This window comes from Aplidium turbinatum, chromosome 7, assembly GCF_918807975.1.
Source record: "Aplidium turbinatum chromosome 7, kaAplTurb1.1, whole genome shotgun sequence".
NCBI lineage: Eukaryota > Metazoa > Chordata > Ascidiacea > Aplousobranchia > Polyclinidae > Aplidium > Aplidium turbinatum.
The window spans coordinates 30583072-30597491 of NC_137478.1; the positions used below are offsets into that span (position 1 = coordinate 30583072).

Consider the following 14420-nt stretch of genomic DNA (forward strand, 5'->3'; position numbering starts at 1 on the left):
TTTTATTATATCAGAAAAGTGGTCTGTTTAGTTACCACAAACAGTAAAAACTTTTAAAATGTCCAAAAAATTTAACACAAGGGGGTAAACGTTGTTTTTCAACGCTAAAAGTAAGATTTTTGTTTTTTTGCATGTGTCTCCATGTTTTGAGAGAGTTAGAACAAAACTTTTGGTTCAAATCCCCCCTACTATAACGACGTTGAAATGGTAGTGCAATCGAGTGATATCATTGGGTTTCAAGGTGGTTTTGACTCCACCAGGTAGTTGCATAGTGCTTCCTAATGTCAAGACAAAAATAACGGTAGCGCGCTACTTTCAAAATAACGGCTGCCAGCGTCTGCAAATATCCACGCACAAGACACGCAAATCACCAAAACGAGAAACATCAATTGCTCATTTGCTACTAGTACCAAAATATAAGTTATCATTCGCTCATCAAAACTAGCAACTCGTTTGTAGATCAAATATTTAGTCTGAGATATAGCAAGAATGCAAGATGATGTAGTAAGAAAGCCAAGGCAATGATAGCAAGCAGTGGCAATACTGCATGACGAAACAATTATCTGAACTTTGCTCATGATCACGTAACAATCTGCATAGTGGCATGATATGTGTGGAATCTATTGCTCGACAGGCTTAACCATAATCTCATTGATATCTACATGAGCAGGTGCTGACATCGCATAGACTACAGCATCAACCACATCCTCAGACTGAAGACATTTTATTCTCGTGTATTCCTCAACAGCTTTCTGTGGGTCGCCTTCGTATTTTCTGAAACATAAAAACATCAATGATTAATCCATAGACAACAAATAGGACTGATGTTGATAAGTACATGTTTCATTTTATGGCTGAATTTACGATTACGCCAGTTGGCTCAGTGGTAAAGCGCCCGGCCCCGACTCAACGTAGCGCTGGTTGTTTGTTTGTTTTTCATATCTTTATCCAGCATTGCGGGAAAGCGGACTTGAGCGCTATGCATCGATGTACGCCTTCCGACGTACACCTAACCCACGCTGCAGCCGACGGCAATGTCTGTTTCCGGTTGTCTACTCTACTTATGACTGAAATTTGGTACTACCCATTACTCGAAATCGATCACTGGGTAGAGGCAATTATCGTAAAGTTTCTTGCCCAGAGAAACAACAGCAAGTGCGGGTGGCTGGAGTCGAACATGCAGGCTCTCGACTGCGAGCCGAACGCGCTAACCACTCAGCCACTGCTGCTACTTTCAGGACGCTTCTCTATTCTGCGGTACCCAGTGGATAGAATACTGTAATTCCTCGGCAACAACATTTCAACAATTGGAAACTTCACTCTGCCAATCTTGGTAACTGGCCCTGCTTCAAAAGCCTCTATAAGTATGAGAAACTACCAAAAATAACCTATCAAGGCTTTCCCAGTCCGAGGATAAAGATTCAAAACCAACCAACCAATCACTTTCTAAATATTGAGTCATTCTTCTCCAAAGCTTCAAGGTCAAGCGGCGCTGGTTCGACTCTCGGGGTGTGCGCTTGAGCAACGCATGTTAGAGACTGCTCTTCATTCAGCGGCATCTAATGGATGGAATAATTCCCCGGCAACAAGACTTCAACAATCAGAAACTTTACTCTATCAATCTCGGTGACCGGACCTGCATCAGTGGTTGAAAGCATCTACAAGTATGCGAAACTGCCAGGATTAAGCTCTGCAAGAAGCTTTCCCAGTCCGAGGATAAAGATTCAATCAATCAAAGGAAATAAAATTAGAACATCAAACTTAATTCGGCCGAATATGCCTCAGCTGTATGGAACCGCAGCAGACACACAAAAAAGATGGATGTGTGCATTAACGACACCTTGCGCATCATCACTAGCTGTCTCCGCCCCACACCTACTGCTTATCTGCCAACTTTGGCTGGCATTGCTCCTGCTCATGTCCGTAGGGAAGAAGCCTCTCACAAACTGGCTCTACATGCGAGACTCGATCCTCAACACCTTCTCTACAGTCACTCCCAAACAAATGGACCAGTCAGACCTCAACGCCTATCATCAAGGCGCCCATTCAATCGATATGCTACACAACTTGTGGATAAGAACTTCAGCTGCATGGAAACATGGACCCAAGAATGGAACGAGCTGCCACATATCCCTCCCCAGTTTTCAGTTATGCCAGCACTCTCCATCCCTCCTGGAGCAGACCTCTCAAGAAAGGCATGGGTCACATTGAACAGGATCAGATGTGACGTTGGCTGTACTGGAGCTAATTTGTTTAGGTGGGGGTTGCATAATTCGCCGATATGTGTCTGCGGAGCGGTAGAACAAACAATGCAACACATACTCCACGAATGTCCCATCTTACGACCCCCAAGTGGAATCACTGGTATTCGACAACTGGACCCAACTACCGTATCTTGGCTGCACGAGGAGGCATTGCCAATCTAAGCTACTGCAAGTCAAACGAGAGAAGAAGAAGAAGAGAAGAATCAAACTTAATAAACAAAATCACAGCTACAACGCTCTTTAAGAATAAATACATTTACTCTTCTTAATCTTCAAGAATAAAAACAAATGCATTTATCCTGTACAATGCAAATACTGTAGCAGTGCTTCCCAACCGGTGGGTCGCGAAGCATTTCTAAAAGTTACTGAATGTTAAAATTTTCTAAAAAAAATACCGACATTAGGCTACTATGGATCTCACAAGCCGCAGTTTGATCTTGAACAATACTGCGCCTTCGCCATCGCTACTCTTATCTTCACTTCATTTGTTGACTTTCCATTTTCATGAATTGTGCACCCTGTTTTCTATTAGATCGGGAAATTATTGCATTATGATTATGTAACAATTATGCAACTATGTAACAACAATGTAACAATTAGATGTGTTGTGTCGCATTAACTATTTCAGTATGTACGCCAGAAGTAAAGACTAAAGATGCCATAATAAAGATGTCATATCTCATTGTGGGTGGCGCAATAGAACTTGCATTACGAGTGGGTCGCGAACTTAAAAGGTTGGGAAGCACTGGTTGGTTGGGAGGGCATGCTGTAGTACAATGTGTACAATACACACAGTCAAACACCTGAATGCAAAATCAGTCTCAACAAAACCCGGTGATATGGAAGTTGTTCGAATATGTGATTTCAATTCATGCAATTCCAGACGTAACCCTTCAGTAAGAGCTCTTACAGCATACTTTGATGCACAATACATGACATAGCCATCAAACACTTTATGCCCTGCAAGGCTGTTAATGTTGATTATGTGCCCATCATCAACACCACTGGATCGCATCAGAGCTACCGCTTCACGAGTTCCAATGCTCAAAGCAAATACATTAACATCAAATATTTCCTTCCAATCCTGAACAGAACAAAATGCTAAAAAAACATTTCAAAAAACAAACAATATTTCTTCAGTATCTCTAGTTATTTGTGTTCAGGTTTTAGCCAGTGTTGTGCCATTGCCGAGCGTGGCAAAATTTCGGCAAATCCGTAGCGTATTTCATGGACTTGACAAGTGAAAAACCATATGGCCAAAGCAACCACACATTTTTGTTTTACACGTTACCACGTTCATGTATGGTCGTCGTCGTCGTGTGAGCATCTGGGGACGAGGGTCTATCCTTTTACCACTCCAAGTGGTGTGTGTGTGGACGAGGCATGTGAAACAATTCTATTTAGTGTCACATTTGCTAGATAGGTTCATTGTAAATGCTCCAGCATTAGTAGGACTTGGCTCAAAGAGGATTCCAACTTAAAAAAGATGTTGCAATGAGATCCCTCGAGTAATTTTTTTGTCGTAGTCAGGCTTACGGCAGGTAATTGAAGATTTAGATTAAATGGATGGGAAAGCAAGGAAGTCAATCTTTGTGTCCACCTTAAGGCATGCCTTTAAGTGTCCCGTCAAAAGACACATGCACTTGAGCAGTGTCGAATCAGCTGTCTTTTGAACGCCGAGCCAGGGCTTTTACTATTTGGCTATACAGCCGACTATGCTATCCACTATGAGATGTCACAAGAAATTCGAAATTTGGTGAAAACTTTCGAAGTTGTTCTCACCTTCTGCTATCTTGGTGACATGGTTAGCCTAGTCAGTCAGGTGATTGCAAGGATGACTTCACAATTAGAATTTCTAAAATCTCTTTCCTATTCTGAAGCAGGAGCATTTTCTTCCAAATTCGAGGATAAGTTCACAATATGTGTGTCAGAAACATATAATATTGCTTTATGCTAGTGATATATTGTCAGTCAATGAGGAGGGTATCAACAATTGGGTCATAATGACAGCGTTATCATGAGGTGAATAGGCTATGTATAAAGCGACTGGCGGGTAGCAATCATAGCATACCATAACAAGAGCTGAAAAAAAAATGATTGGCATCAAGTAAGTTAGATGTCGGGCGATGGGACGGACAATGGTTTGACCACGTAGGCTACAATGAACGGAAGACTTTTGGCCTAATTTCAGTTGCCAGATAAGTGGAATCTACATGGAAAGCAGATGTGGTGTGATGACCTATGGAGGAAAAACGTTACAGCCGTCAAAGTCCAGAATCACAACGCATACAAATTCGCTATCTAGTAGCATCATCACTTGCCGATTTCCACTGCTCGCAATACAGGAAAAAAATAAAAAATGGCTCCCCTTAGCTTTCGTTTCCTTATAATAATTCAATAAATTCAACCACTGTACCAAAATTTGATTTCAACAATTAGTCATTACCGAAGTTTTTCCACTTAGAAGAGGAGTAACATGAGATAATCCAGCATTATTAATGCAAACATGGATTGTTCCAAATTTTTCCTTGATGAATTTAAACATTTCAAGAATATCATCTTCTTTCTTCAGATCACATTTGTATGGGAACATTTCTCCTTTTCCAACTTTATTTGCATTTGATGCAATCTCATTTAGTTTTTCTAAATTTCGAGCACACCCAACAACTTTCATGCCATTTTCAGTCAACTTGTGAGCAATTGCTTGACCAATGCCTGAAGATGCTCCAGTTACTAAAGCGATTTTTCCTATCCACTTATTCATTGTTTTTAACAAAATTATGCTTTTACCATGAGCTGAAAATATGAGCAGCATTATCAGAATAAATTATACTATATACGGTTACACCAGTGATTTTCAAACATTTCAAAATTTTGCATGGCATACCTATTGAATGTGTTCCAGTTACCACTTAGGCTACTTTACTGACCCACTTATTCATTGTCTTTCTATGTTCTTAACTAGTTTATTTTCATTCACATGCACTATAGAAAACATAGCAGTAGCCTAATCATCATAGTTAACTAGGCCGAAAACTGGGGTGGGTGGCCTATGTATCCTTCCCCAGGGGACGATATTGGTTCAAGAGGAGATGCCGTCAGCAAGAACTCCTGTCTATCCAGGAGCGCCGGTGATTGAAAATCGATCACACACGTGGAGGCTCCGTCTCAATAGCTCCCAGTAGCCTAATAACTATAGCCTAATAAGAATAATTTTATATGCCTGTATACTAACGGTAAACAATCTTTTCAAAAACTTTGCATGGTGCAGCTTTTGGATTTTTTACTAATTTGCGGTCCATTAAAAAGCAATAACATGAAAAATTACAGCATAGTAAAAACCGCTATAGTTTAAATAGCCTTGCTAGGCCCTAACCTTTGGCACAAATCATAGTGAATAACAGCAGCCTATCAAAGCATCTACAAAAGAGGCAGCACAATCACCTTTAGCTTTTCCCATTATTTCAAATGGCTTGCAGTTACCACTCAGCTGCTAGAATAGTATGAGCAGGGCTGTGGTGTTGGGCGAAAAATATATGACTCCAACTCCTTGAACAAAGACGGTTATTTTTCTTCTTTCAATTTCCTTGATTACTTTTGCACTCCTTTTGTCACGTGTACTCCGCGAGGCAGTACTCTGTTCTATTCGTATCATTTCATTCTGGCAGGCTAGCGAACAACAGCTTCTTTTGTTCTAGTTCTAGTGTTGAGTTTAACAATCTTACGTTGTGTATTTTGTTGCAGAAATTGCGATTCGATCATTTTTCTTTTGTTAATACATTTAAGAAAAATAACCGTCTTTGTTCATGATCGAATCGCAATTTCTGCAACAAAATACACAACGTAAGGTTGTTAAACTCAACACTAGAACTAGAACAAAAGAAGCTGTTGTTCGCTAGCCTGCCAGAATGAAATGATACGAATAGAACAGAGTACTGCCTCGCGGAGTACACGTGACAAAAGGAGTGCAAAAGTAATCAAGGAAGCATGCTAACTGCAGGCATTTGTGCATCCCCCCAGCTCGTAAGGCAAAACTGTAGACTTACGAGCTCGAACCCTTGATTACCCATTGACCAGAGGATGCGTCTAAATCCAATGCCGGCCGTCGGGACCGCGTAGAACGGCGCAAAACAGGCGATTTTTCAATATGAGGGACTCCACTTGTGGGTTCGGTTGGTTCCACTGAATCGAAAAGTAGCGGCTGCTTTGGAGGTTCAGGTGAGTGCTGTGGCTCACAAAGCTTCGGGCTTGAGGCTGGTGTGGGGCAGGAGAGTGCAGGCGGACTGTGATCTGCATCGAGAGGCAACATCGGTGATTCTCCAATTTCTGGGCTAGGGCCTATCTCGAGATGCGGAGGGTGGGGAGGGCAGTAGTCCGTTTCAGGAGGCTGGGCAAAAGAAGATGATGGGAGGCTCTGTGGGTGAACATTGATGTTTGGTTGAGGAGGGATGGGATCGGCACATGCTTTAGTATGTGGAATTACTCGCAAGAAACGTCGATTCCGTTTTGTGATTCTGCCCGACCCGTCAACTTTCACTACATATTTGTCATGCGGCAACGTTTCGACAACCATTCCCACTTTGTCCCATTTTCGAGGATAGTTACCGTTTTGGTTTTGGATAAATACGCGGTTTCCACATTGTAAAGTACGTAAAGGACGAGTATGCTGAGACAGCGCCTTATCGGTTCGACCAGCTCACAGGCGAAGGGCGTCTTCCTTTGCCTTCCATGTATCCCGCCATGTACGACGAATGTGACGATTGGAGAACTTGACTAGGCGGTTTACAAAACCGAATGCGTCGCGCAGAGGGTGACCGAACACGATCTCTGCTGGAGAGATATCACAGTCAGGATCAGGTGTGTTACGCAACTGTAACAATGCACGTAAGAAGGAATTGTTGTTCAGGTCTCCGTTTGGGCTCACATTAGTCATGAGCAAGCGTTTGACAGTTTTGACAGCCACCTCAGCTCGACCATTAGATTGAGGGAAGTAAGATGACGATATGCGGTGCTGCACACCCCAATTTTTAAGAAAGAGTTCAGTAACGGCAGCAGTAAATTCGGGACCCCCATCTGTAGATATTTCCTCAGGAACACCAAACGTGGCAAAGTACGAGCTCAAAAGTTGAGTCAAAGCAGCTGCTCCTGCGGCACTCGATCCTGATGGCGTGGCAAATACATCCGACCACCCCGAGAATCTGTCCCCAATGACCAAAAAGTGACGGCCCCCATAGTCAAAATAATCTGCAAAAATTTTCTCAAATGGTGTAGCTGGGGGATCACATGGCGTCGGGGGAGGAGCTGCTTGAGATGGAGTATTACGATTACATGATGTACACGAATCACGAATAGCATGGATATCATTAGTCATACCGGGCCAAAATACTATAGCACGTGCCCGGCGTTCCATGGCAGACACACCTTGATGACCAGCATGCAACGTTGAAAGTACTCTAGGCCTAAGCGATGGTGGTACAACAATACGATCATGATATAGAATAACGTCGTCTTCAACAAAGAACCCGTCACGATAGGGGAGATATGGGCGAATGTCGCCGGTCTCTTCTTCTTCTTCTTCTTCTTCTTCTTCTTACAAGTCAAACGAGAGAAGAAGCTACCATTAACTTGCTAAGGTTTGGATCGGCGGCTGTTTCCCGAACGATTTCAGACCATTGCAAGCAAAAGGTATGGGCGGCATCTGCCTGTATGGTAGTAACCAGCGCCATTTCTGCTACATTATTTTCTGCACACGACGCTACAGCAATGAGATCGCATCGGAGACCGTACGTTGGACGAAATCACTAACAATCGCCTGTTTTGCGCCGTTCTACGCGGTCCCGACGGCCGGCATTGGATTTAGACGCATCCTCTGGTCAATGGGTAATCAAGGGTTCGAGCTCGTAAGTCTACAGTTTCGCCTTAACGAGCTGGGGGGGATGCACAAATGCCTGCAGTTAGCATGCTTCCTTGATTACTTTTGCACTCCTTTTGTCACGTGTACTCCGCGAGGCAGTACTCTGTTCTATTCGTATCATTTCATTCTGGCAGGCTAGCGAACAACAGCTTCTTTTGTTCTAGTTCTAGTGTTGAGTTTAACAATCTTACGTTGTGTATTTTGGCATCAAGAAATTGCGATTCGATCATGAACAAAGACGGTTATTTTTCTTAAATGTATTAACAAAAGAAAAATGATCGAATCGCAATTTCTGCAACAAAATACACAACGTAAGATTGTTAAACTCAACACTAGAACTAGAACAAAAGAAGCTGTTGTTCGCTAGCCTGCCAGAATGAAATGATACGAATAGAACAGAGTACTGCCTCGCGGAGTACACGTGACAAAAGGAGTGCAAAAGTAATCAAGGAAGCATGCTAACTGCAGGCATTTGTGCACTCCTCAATTTATAATTGGCTGACCCCTTCTCAAGACACGTCAAAATCGCTCTGACTCCTCTAGGTAGGCTATAACTGGCCGACCTTGCCAAAATCACTCTGACTCGATAGCTCTGAGTGTAAGCCTGATATAAGCTCAAAAAACCATCACATTATTATGAATCGGATTCCCTTGTCATGTAGGCTATATAGCCTACTTACATAGGCGTCGATTTTTTCTTAGAAGAGAGAAATTCTGGGTGGGTGGGCGAGAGTTTCAAACAGATTTCATTGAACGTGTATGTTCGCAAATTCGTGATGGTTGTTCTTTCTCACAAAGACTGCGTTTAGCGTCGCTGCAGCAATTATTTAGAAGTCCATGAATTAAGCTTTAATAGATTTGATGTTTGCTTTCCTGCGCCTTGCGATCTTATGAGCGCTGCTAAACCAAACAAACTTCTTTTATGTTTTCCTTTGCGACCTAAAAAGCACGTGACTCGTGACTTGTTAAAGTGGCGCTTTCGGATTTGCCGCAAAATGTTCGGACAGGTGACTGCTGACTGTGCGGATATTGCGGTTTTGTACTGCGCCAAGCTTACGTACAATGTGGTCATTCAATCACGCAGCACGAGTTCAGTTGTGAAGTAGTCCTGAAACAGAAGAAGTTTTTTTTGACCAACTTTTTCAGATTCAAAATAATTTTTCAATTGATCACGCTACTTAGCTTACTGTACGTTTGGCAAAAATGTATTCAGAACTTCCGAAATGGAAACAAGATGCAGCGTGACATTATACAAAAAAGCAAACGTAACCAAGACGGAAAGAAATGCAACCTGTTGGAAATAGACGTACATATCCGAAATCACTAATAAAAAACCCAACAACAAATGAATGAGATACAGAAAGACAACACATTGTTAACTGCTTTATGTAGTCCATCTAAACTTGTTGCGACGCGTCTGGCTTTGCGAAACAAACTCTTTAACTGCTTCGGCGAGATCAAGTGCCTCAGCATGTTCACGATGGGTGTTCAAAATTGCCAGGTCATTCAAGCGCTGCTACGTTTGTATGGAACGCAGATAATTATGTTTTCAATCTGCGGAGAGTTGAAAAAGAGCGCTCCGCTTCGCACGCAGAACTTGGTAAAACAGTGTAAGTTTTCAATGCTGAGATGAAACTTGGTGACACCTCGGCTAAATCAGAATTTTCGTACATTTGTTCACAAATTTCTTGCACTGAGATTGGTCGGTCAAGTTTTCTGCATCGAGCAAACAGAAGCTGGCGCTCTCGTAAAACAAGCTTTCGTCTTCCATTTCTGCATGGGTCACGACTGGATCTTCCATAAGGCGTCGCAATGCATTTGAAACCTGCAGCGTATCGAAAATGGTTTGCAGATGCTGATTTTTGTTTCTAACCGCGACGATATTCAATATGTAAATAGAAAAGAGGAGTGCGGTAGCCTAAATGCGCGCATCCGATTTAGCGTTTCCAGTACAGACACACTTGTCAGCGCAATTTTGATTACCGCGAAAAGCTTAGGCCACGCGAATTCTAATTGTCTTGGCTTTCTGCTCTAGACAGGTTTTCAACGTGCGACGTCCCAAGAGAAAGATGAGTTCAGCGGTTTTACAGCGTATTGGCTTGATATCAAGTCGTGCCCAAACGCCTTTTTTTCAACGCAGCGTTGTTGCGGAATTGCTTTGTTTTGTCGGATACCTAGCGAGAGACATAGCGTAAAACAAGAAGTTGCGCTGCAGTTGGTTGGATAATTTAGCGTTTAACAAAAATGAAAATAATTGTTACGAACACTTCATAAGTGTCATGAAAACAGGGTGAGCGAAGCATATTTTGCCCACCCTCGTTTCACGGAGGGTAGTGTCTTTTGTGAATGAACTCCTGCCAGCCCATGCTCTTACTGGGTGTGATACGGTAGCATGCTGCTATCAGTGGCGCCGCCAGACCTTCAACAATGGGGGGCCAAAATATTGACAGTGCAAGACAGTAGCGTAGTCAAAAATTTTAAAAGGGGGGGGGGGGTGTTGACAGCCGGCGGGCGAAGCCCGATGGCGTGTTTGCCGAAGGCGACACTTATCGGCGGGGGTCTGGGGGGCTTCCCCCAGAAAATTTTGAAAAATTACTTTCAGTTTGGTGCATTCTGAGAGCATTTTCAACAAAATTGTGGGTATGAATATTTCTGTAAAATGGTGCTGTCCGGTGGCATAGCAAAAGGATAAGATCATGTTTTCTTCAGCATTTTTCGGAAATAAAGTTAAAGCTAAGTCTTTTCTATGTTTTCTTGTTGCTAATTCCAGACTGAGATATTTGAATGTTTGGTATTGGCAAAACTCGCTCTTTTAATGCAGTTTCGTTTAAAATTAGGCAAACTTTGTCTTAGAGACATAGGTTGATTGCTTTTTTTGCGAGTTATTACAGTTTTATTATTTATCAATTTTCTCCTTGGTTGATTCAAAAAGCGATCTTATTCCGGTAAGACACTAACTTTTATCCTCTGAAGTCAACCCAAAGTTTAGAAAATGTAACGTCATAGAGGTCATACATCTTGATGAGTGTCAAGCAAAAAGCTTTGAGACAATGAAGTTACTTTAGGCTATTTCTGATATATTCAAGTTTTGTATAACAAATAGCTGTTTAGATATTAATCTAGATCGAACAAGCGATCTCAGCAGTTGCAGATGGCTTGCATCCTTGCACAGTTTGACGAGAAATTACATCATAGGCTGAAGCTTTTCTTGCAAACAATGTATTAACATCCGTAAATTCAATTTGAAAAGTTGAAACCTCCGATCCCCCCTCCCTTGGTTACGCCACTGGTGCAAGACAGTGGTACATTATTTAATTTATCTTGTTTTCTACCAGGGCTGGAAAAAATGTTTAGCTTCCCGGGAATCTGTTTTTTAGAGAAAAAATTTCCCGCGGCTTACAATCACGATAATGAGAACCTTATATTTTACTGATCTCCGGAGCTGACGTAAACCTTAAAAGTCATGTCGACATATTCTTGATGCTCCCCTTATCGAAAATTGTTCTTTGTAATACCGCTTTGAAGGAGGATTACGACTATGAACAAAAGAATAAATTTTAAACTTCATTTTGAATTGAAAAGACATGACGTAATGTCTTCCAACCTTAGTTATATATTTTTTCATTACGTAACGTCTTGTAGGAATAAATTGAAAATCAGTATGATCACTCAAAATGAAAGCAATGGGACTACGAATCCTCACTAAACCAATCAATCAATGGTTTTGTTGCACCGAAGATGACAACCTTATATTTTACTGATCTCCGGAACTGACGTAAACCTTAAGGCATAGATCTGTTGACTCAATGCAAACCCTTTGAAGGTTGGGGGGGGCTGTCAATTCAACTTTTTTGTATCAACAGTTGTATCTCTAAAACCACTGAGGCTGCGACTACGAGATTTCTTGACTTTTTCTAACTTTTATTCACCTCTATTGAGCTGAAATTTTGAGCGAATAAAGGTTATAAATTGAAAGATATAAGGCATTTCTCAGCACATTCTCTGAAATATTTCATATTCTATTGTGAAACATTTTCCCACCAGCTAGATGAAAGTAATTAATGTGGCCCATGTCTCGTTAATCCTAACTGTTTCACAGCGTGAAGGGCATTGGCTGTATGTAAAATAATGCAAAAAAAGATTAATCACAACCTTACAATGCACGTTATTCACTACTCTACCAAAAAAATAATGTGTAAACTCACGCTACAAATTACACTCATAAGTGACCTCAACATTTCAACGTATATGAGCAGTTCTAAAATTCACATAGTTTTAATTTTCGGATTTGCTCAGGGTGAATAATTTTACAAAGTGAATCCCAAATTTTGAAACCGTGCCAACATAACAGAGATATCACTCCTAAAGCATAAGAAGAATCGACAGCCCCCTCCCCCCAAACTGAGCAAGACTCCAGGAGCCCAACCTTCTAAAGGTTAAAAGTCATGTCGACTTATTCTTGATGCCCCCCTTATCGAAAACTGTTCTTTGTTGTACCGCTTTGAAGGTGGATTACGACTATGAACAAAAGAATAAATTTTAAACTTCAATTTTTATTGAAAATACATGACTTCATGTCTTCCAACCTTATCACATTTTTTTCATTACGTAATATTTACCACCACCAAACCACTTTTGACGATCGAATTTGTTAATTTATTATTCGGTAAAATGTTTAGATGATGTCACGTCATTACGCCGATTTAGGATATAATTTCATTCATGTCGTCGTATGGATGAAAAACTTTTACAAGTTTTATACTCTGCTGAGATTAAAGAAGAAACATAAATGATAAATATTGGAGAAATTGAGTCTCCTTTACAACTTAAGAATCGAACAACTCAAAACTGCTGAAACAAAACGTTTTGTTTAAGTGAAAGAATCACCGCAAGCAACCAATGCCAAAATGCGCGCGGAAGAAGTCATGGGAGTGTTTTTTTTTTTGGGAGTGAGGTATCAAAAATTTAAATGGGAGTGTGAGTGTGAGTGTAAAAAAAAATGGGAGTGTAAGGTATCAAAAATTTAACAGGTTGTTATTTTTCTACATCAATGTGACGTTAGTTAAAACTTTGAAAAGTCTATATCTTTGCTTCAGTAGAAAATCTTTTTATCTACTGTACAATTTAGTCATCAATGTTTTCCATACTTTTTTTTAAAGAGAGTGCTTTTACCCCCCCCCCCCCCCCCTTCTTGCAACTTGAGTTGACTTACTTGAGGTTGGGATCCAAATATAAAAAAAATATTAATATGTATTAGTAAAAAAAAAATTAAAAAGATGATGCCCAAAACATTGGGGGGGCAGCTGCCTCGCCTGCCCCCCCCTGCCGGCGCCACTGGCTGCTATGGGGTTGGCAATGGTCTACTGCATTGAAGGTTCTGAAAGATGGTCACTCACTGTCACTTTTAGAGGTCATTGATTCTCCCATAGAATCAGTGCATGATTGAGCAGGCAACCACATTCATATCAGCCTGTTACGGTCAATATAGGCTACTACGAGTAAATCAATGTCCGAAACACGCTGGAAGGTATGGGCATCCAAAACGGGTCTAGTCTTCGCGGTACCACCAAAACTTTGTTCCCTTCCTCCTACAAGTGAGGCCTTTAAAGAGAATGTAAGAAGGGCCCATCACCAAGCCATTGTGTGGCGTTCACTGGAAGACAGCAATCCGCCTGAACTTGATGCAGAAATGTACGGATGGGTGAGAAGACTCGAAACAAACGCTACAACCGGTCCTCCTTCCCGCAAATGTTGAACTCGCCTCAGAAACTGTCATGCGCATGATCAGATGTGGATGCAAGAGTTAAAACCCCTGCAGAACGCTTTCTTGCAGCTGCACAAGGGATGGTTTGAAATGTACAATATTCTGTGCGTGTTATGCTGCAGGTTGCAGCCAGACTCTTACTTAGCATTTTAATTCAATTGGACAACGTCACAGATTTATGGACTAGCTAAATGACGAGATGATAACCACTACTGACTGTCCTGTGACTGTGAGAGAGGCTTGTACATTACCAATGGTAACATTTGTGATAACTAGTGGTGACATTTGTGAGTGATGTTATATGTTAGATGGTATTTCACAAGCAAAGTCACAGAAATAATGATTTTCTGTAAGTATTCAGCAAATAGAACAGTAGCCATTTTGGATTTTCCTGTGATGTAATTCATATGCAACTGTTTTAATCCCTTAAATGGATTCCTTGTCAACGAAACATATGGATAGACACCAAAATTATCAT

The 14420-nt window shown here is 41.4% G+C and overlaps 1 protein-coding gene across 1 annotated transcript; it reads right to left on the reverse strand.

The window, feature by feature from the left end:
* Positions 1 to 90: 90 nt before the first annotated feature.
* LOC145774601 (dehydrogenase/reductase SDR family member 11-like) lies at positions 91 to 5055 on the reverse strand. The gene is made up of 3 exons (XM_082585873.1): positions 4711 to 5055; positions 3068 to 3348; positions 91 to 774 (listed from the first exon to the last, which is right to left on the reverse strand). Exons 1-3 carry the CDS (start codon positions 5026 to 5028, stop codon positions 621 to 623), a joined length of 753 nt encoding a protein of 250 aa, XP_082441999.1. The 5' UTR covers positions 5029 to 5055; the 3' UTR covers positions 91 to 620.
* Between the last annotated feature and the right edge of the window lie 9365 nt (positions 5056 to 14420).

Bases quoted from the DNA above. Each gene is read 5' to 3' on its own strand.
- LOC145774601 (XM_082585873.1), bottom strand. From the start codon at position 5,028: ATGAATAAGTGGATAGGAAAAATCGCTTTAGTAACTGGAGCATCTTCA. The intron at 3,349-4,710 runs GTAATGACTAAT...TGTTCTGTTCAG, and splicing joins TTCTAAGTGGAAAAACTTCG to GATTGGAAGGAAATATTTGA. The intron at 775-3,067 runs GTGTTTGACTGT...TTTATGTTTCAG, and splicing joins GAGACTGATTTTGCATTCAG to AAAATACGAAGGCGACCCAC.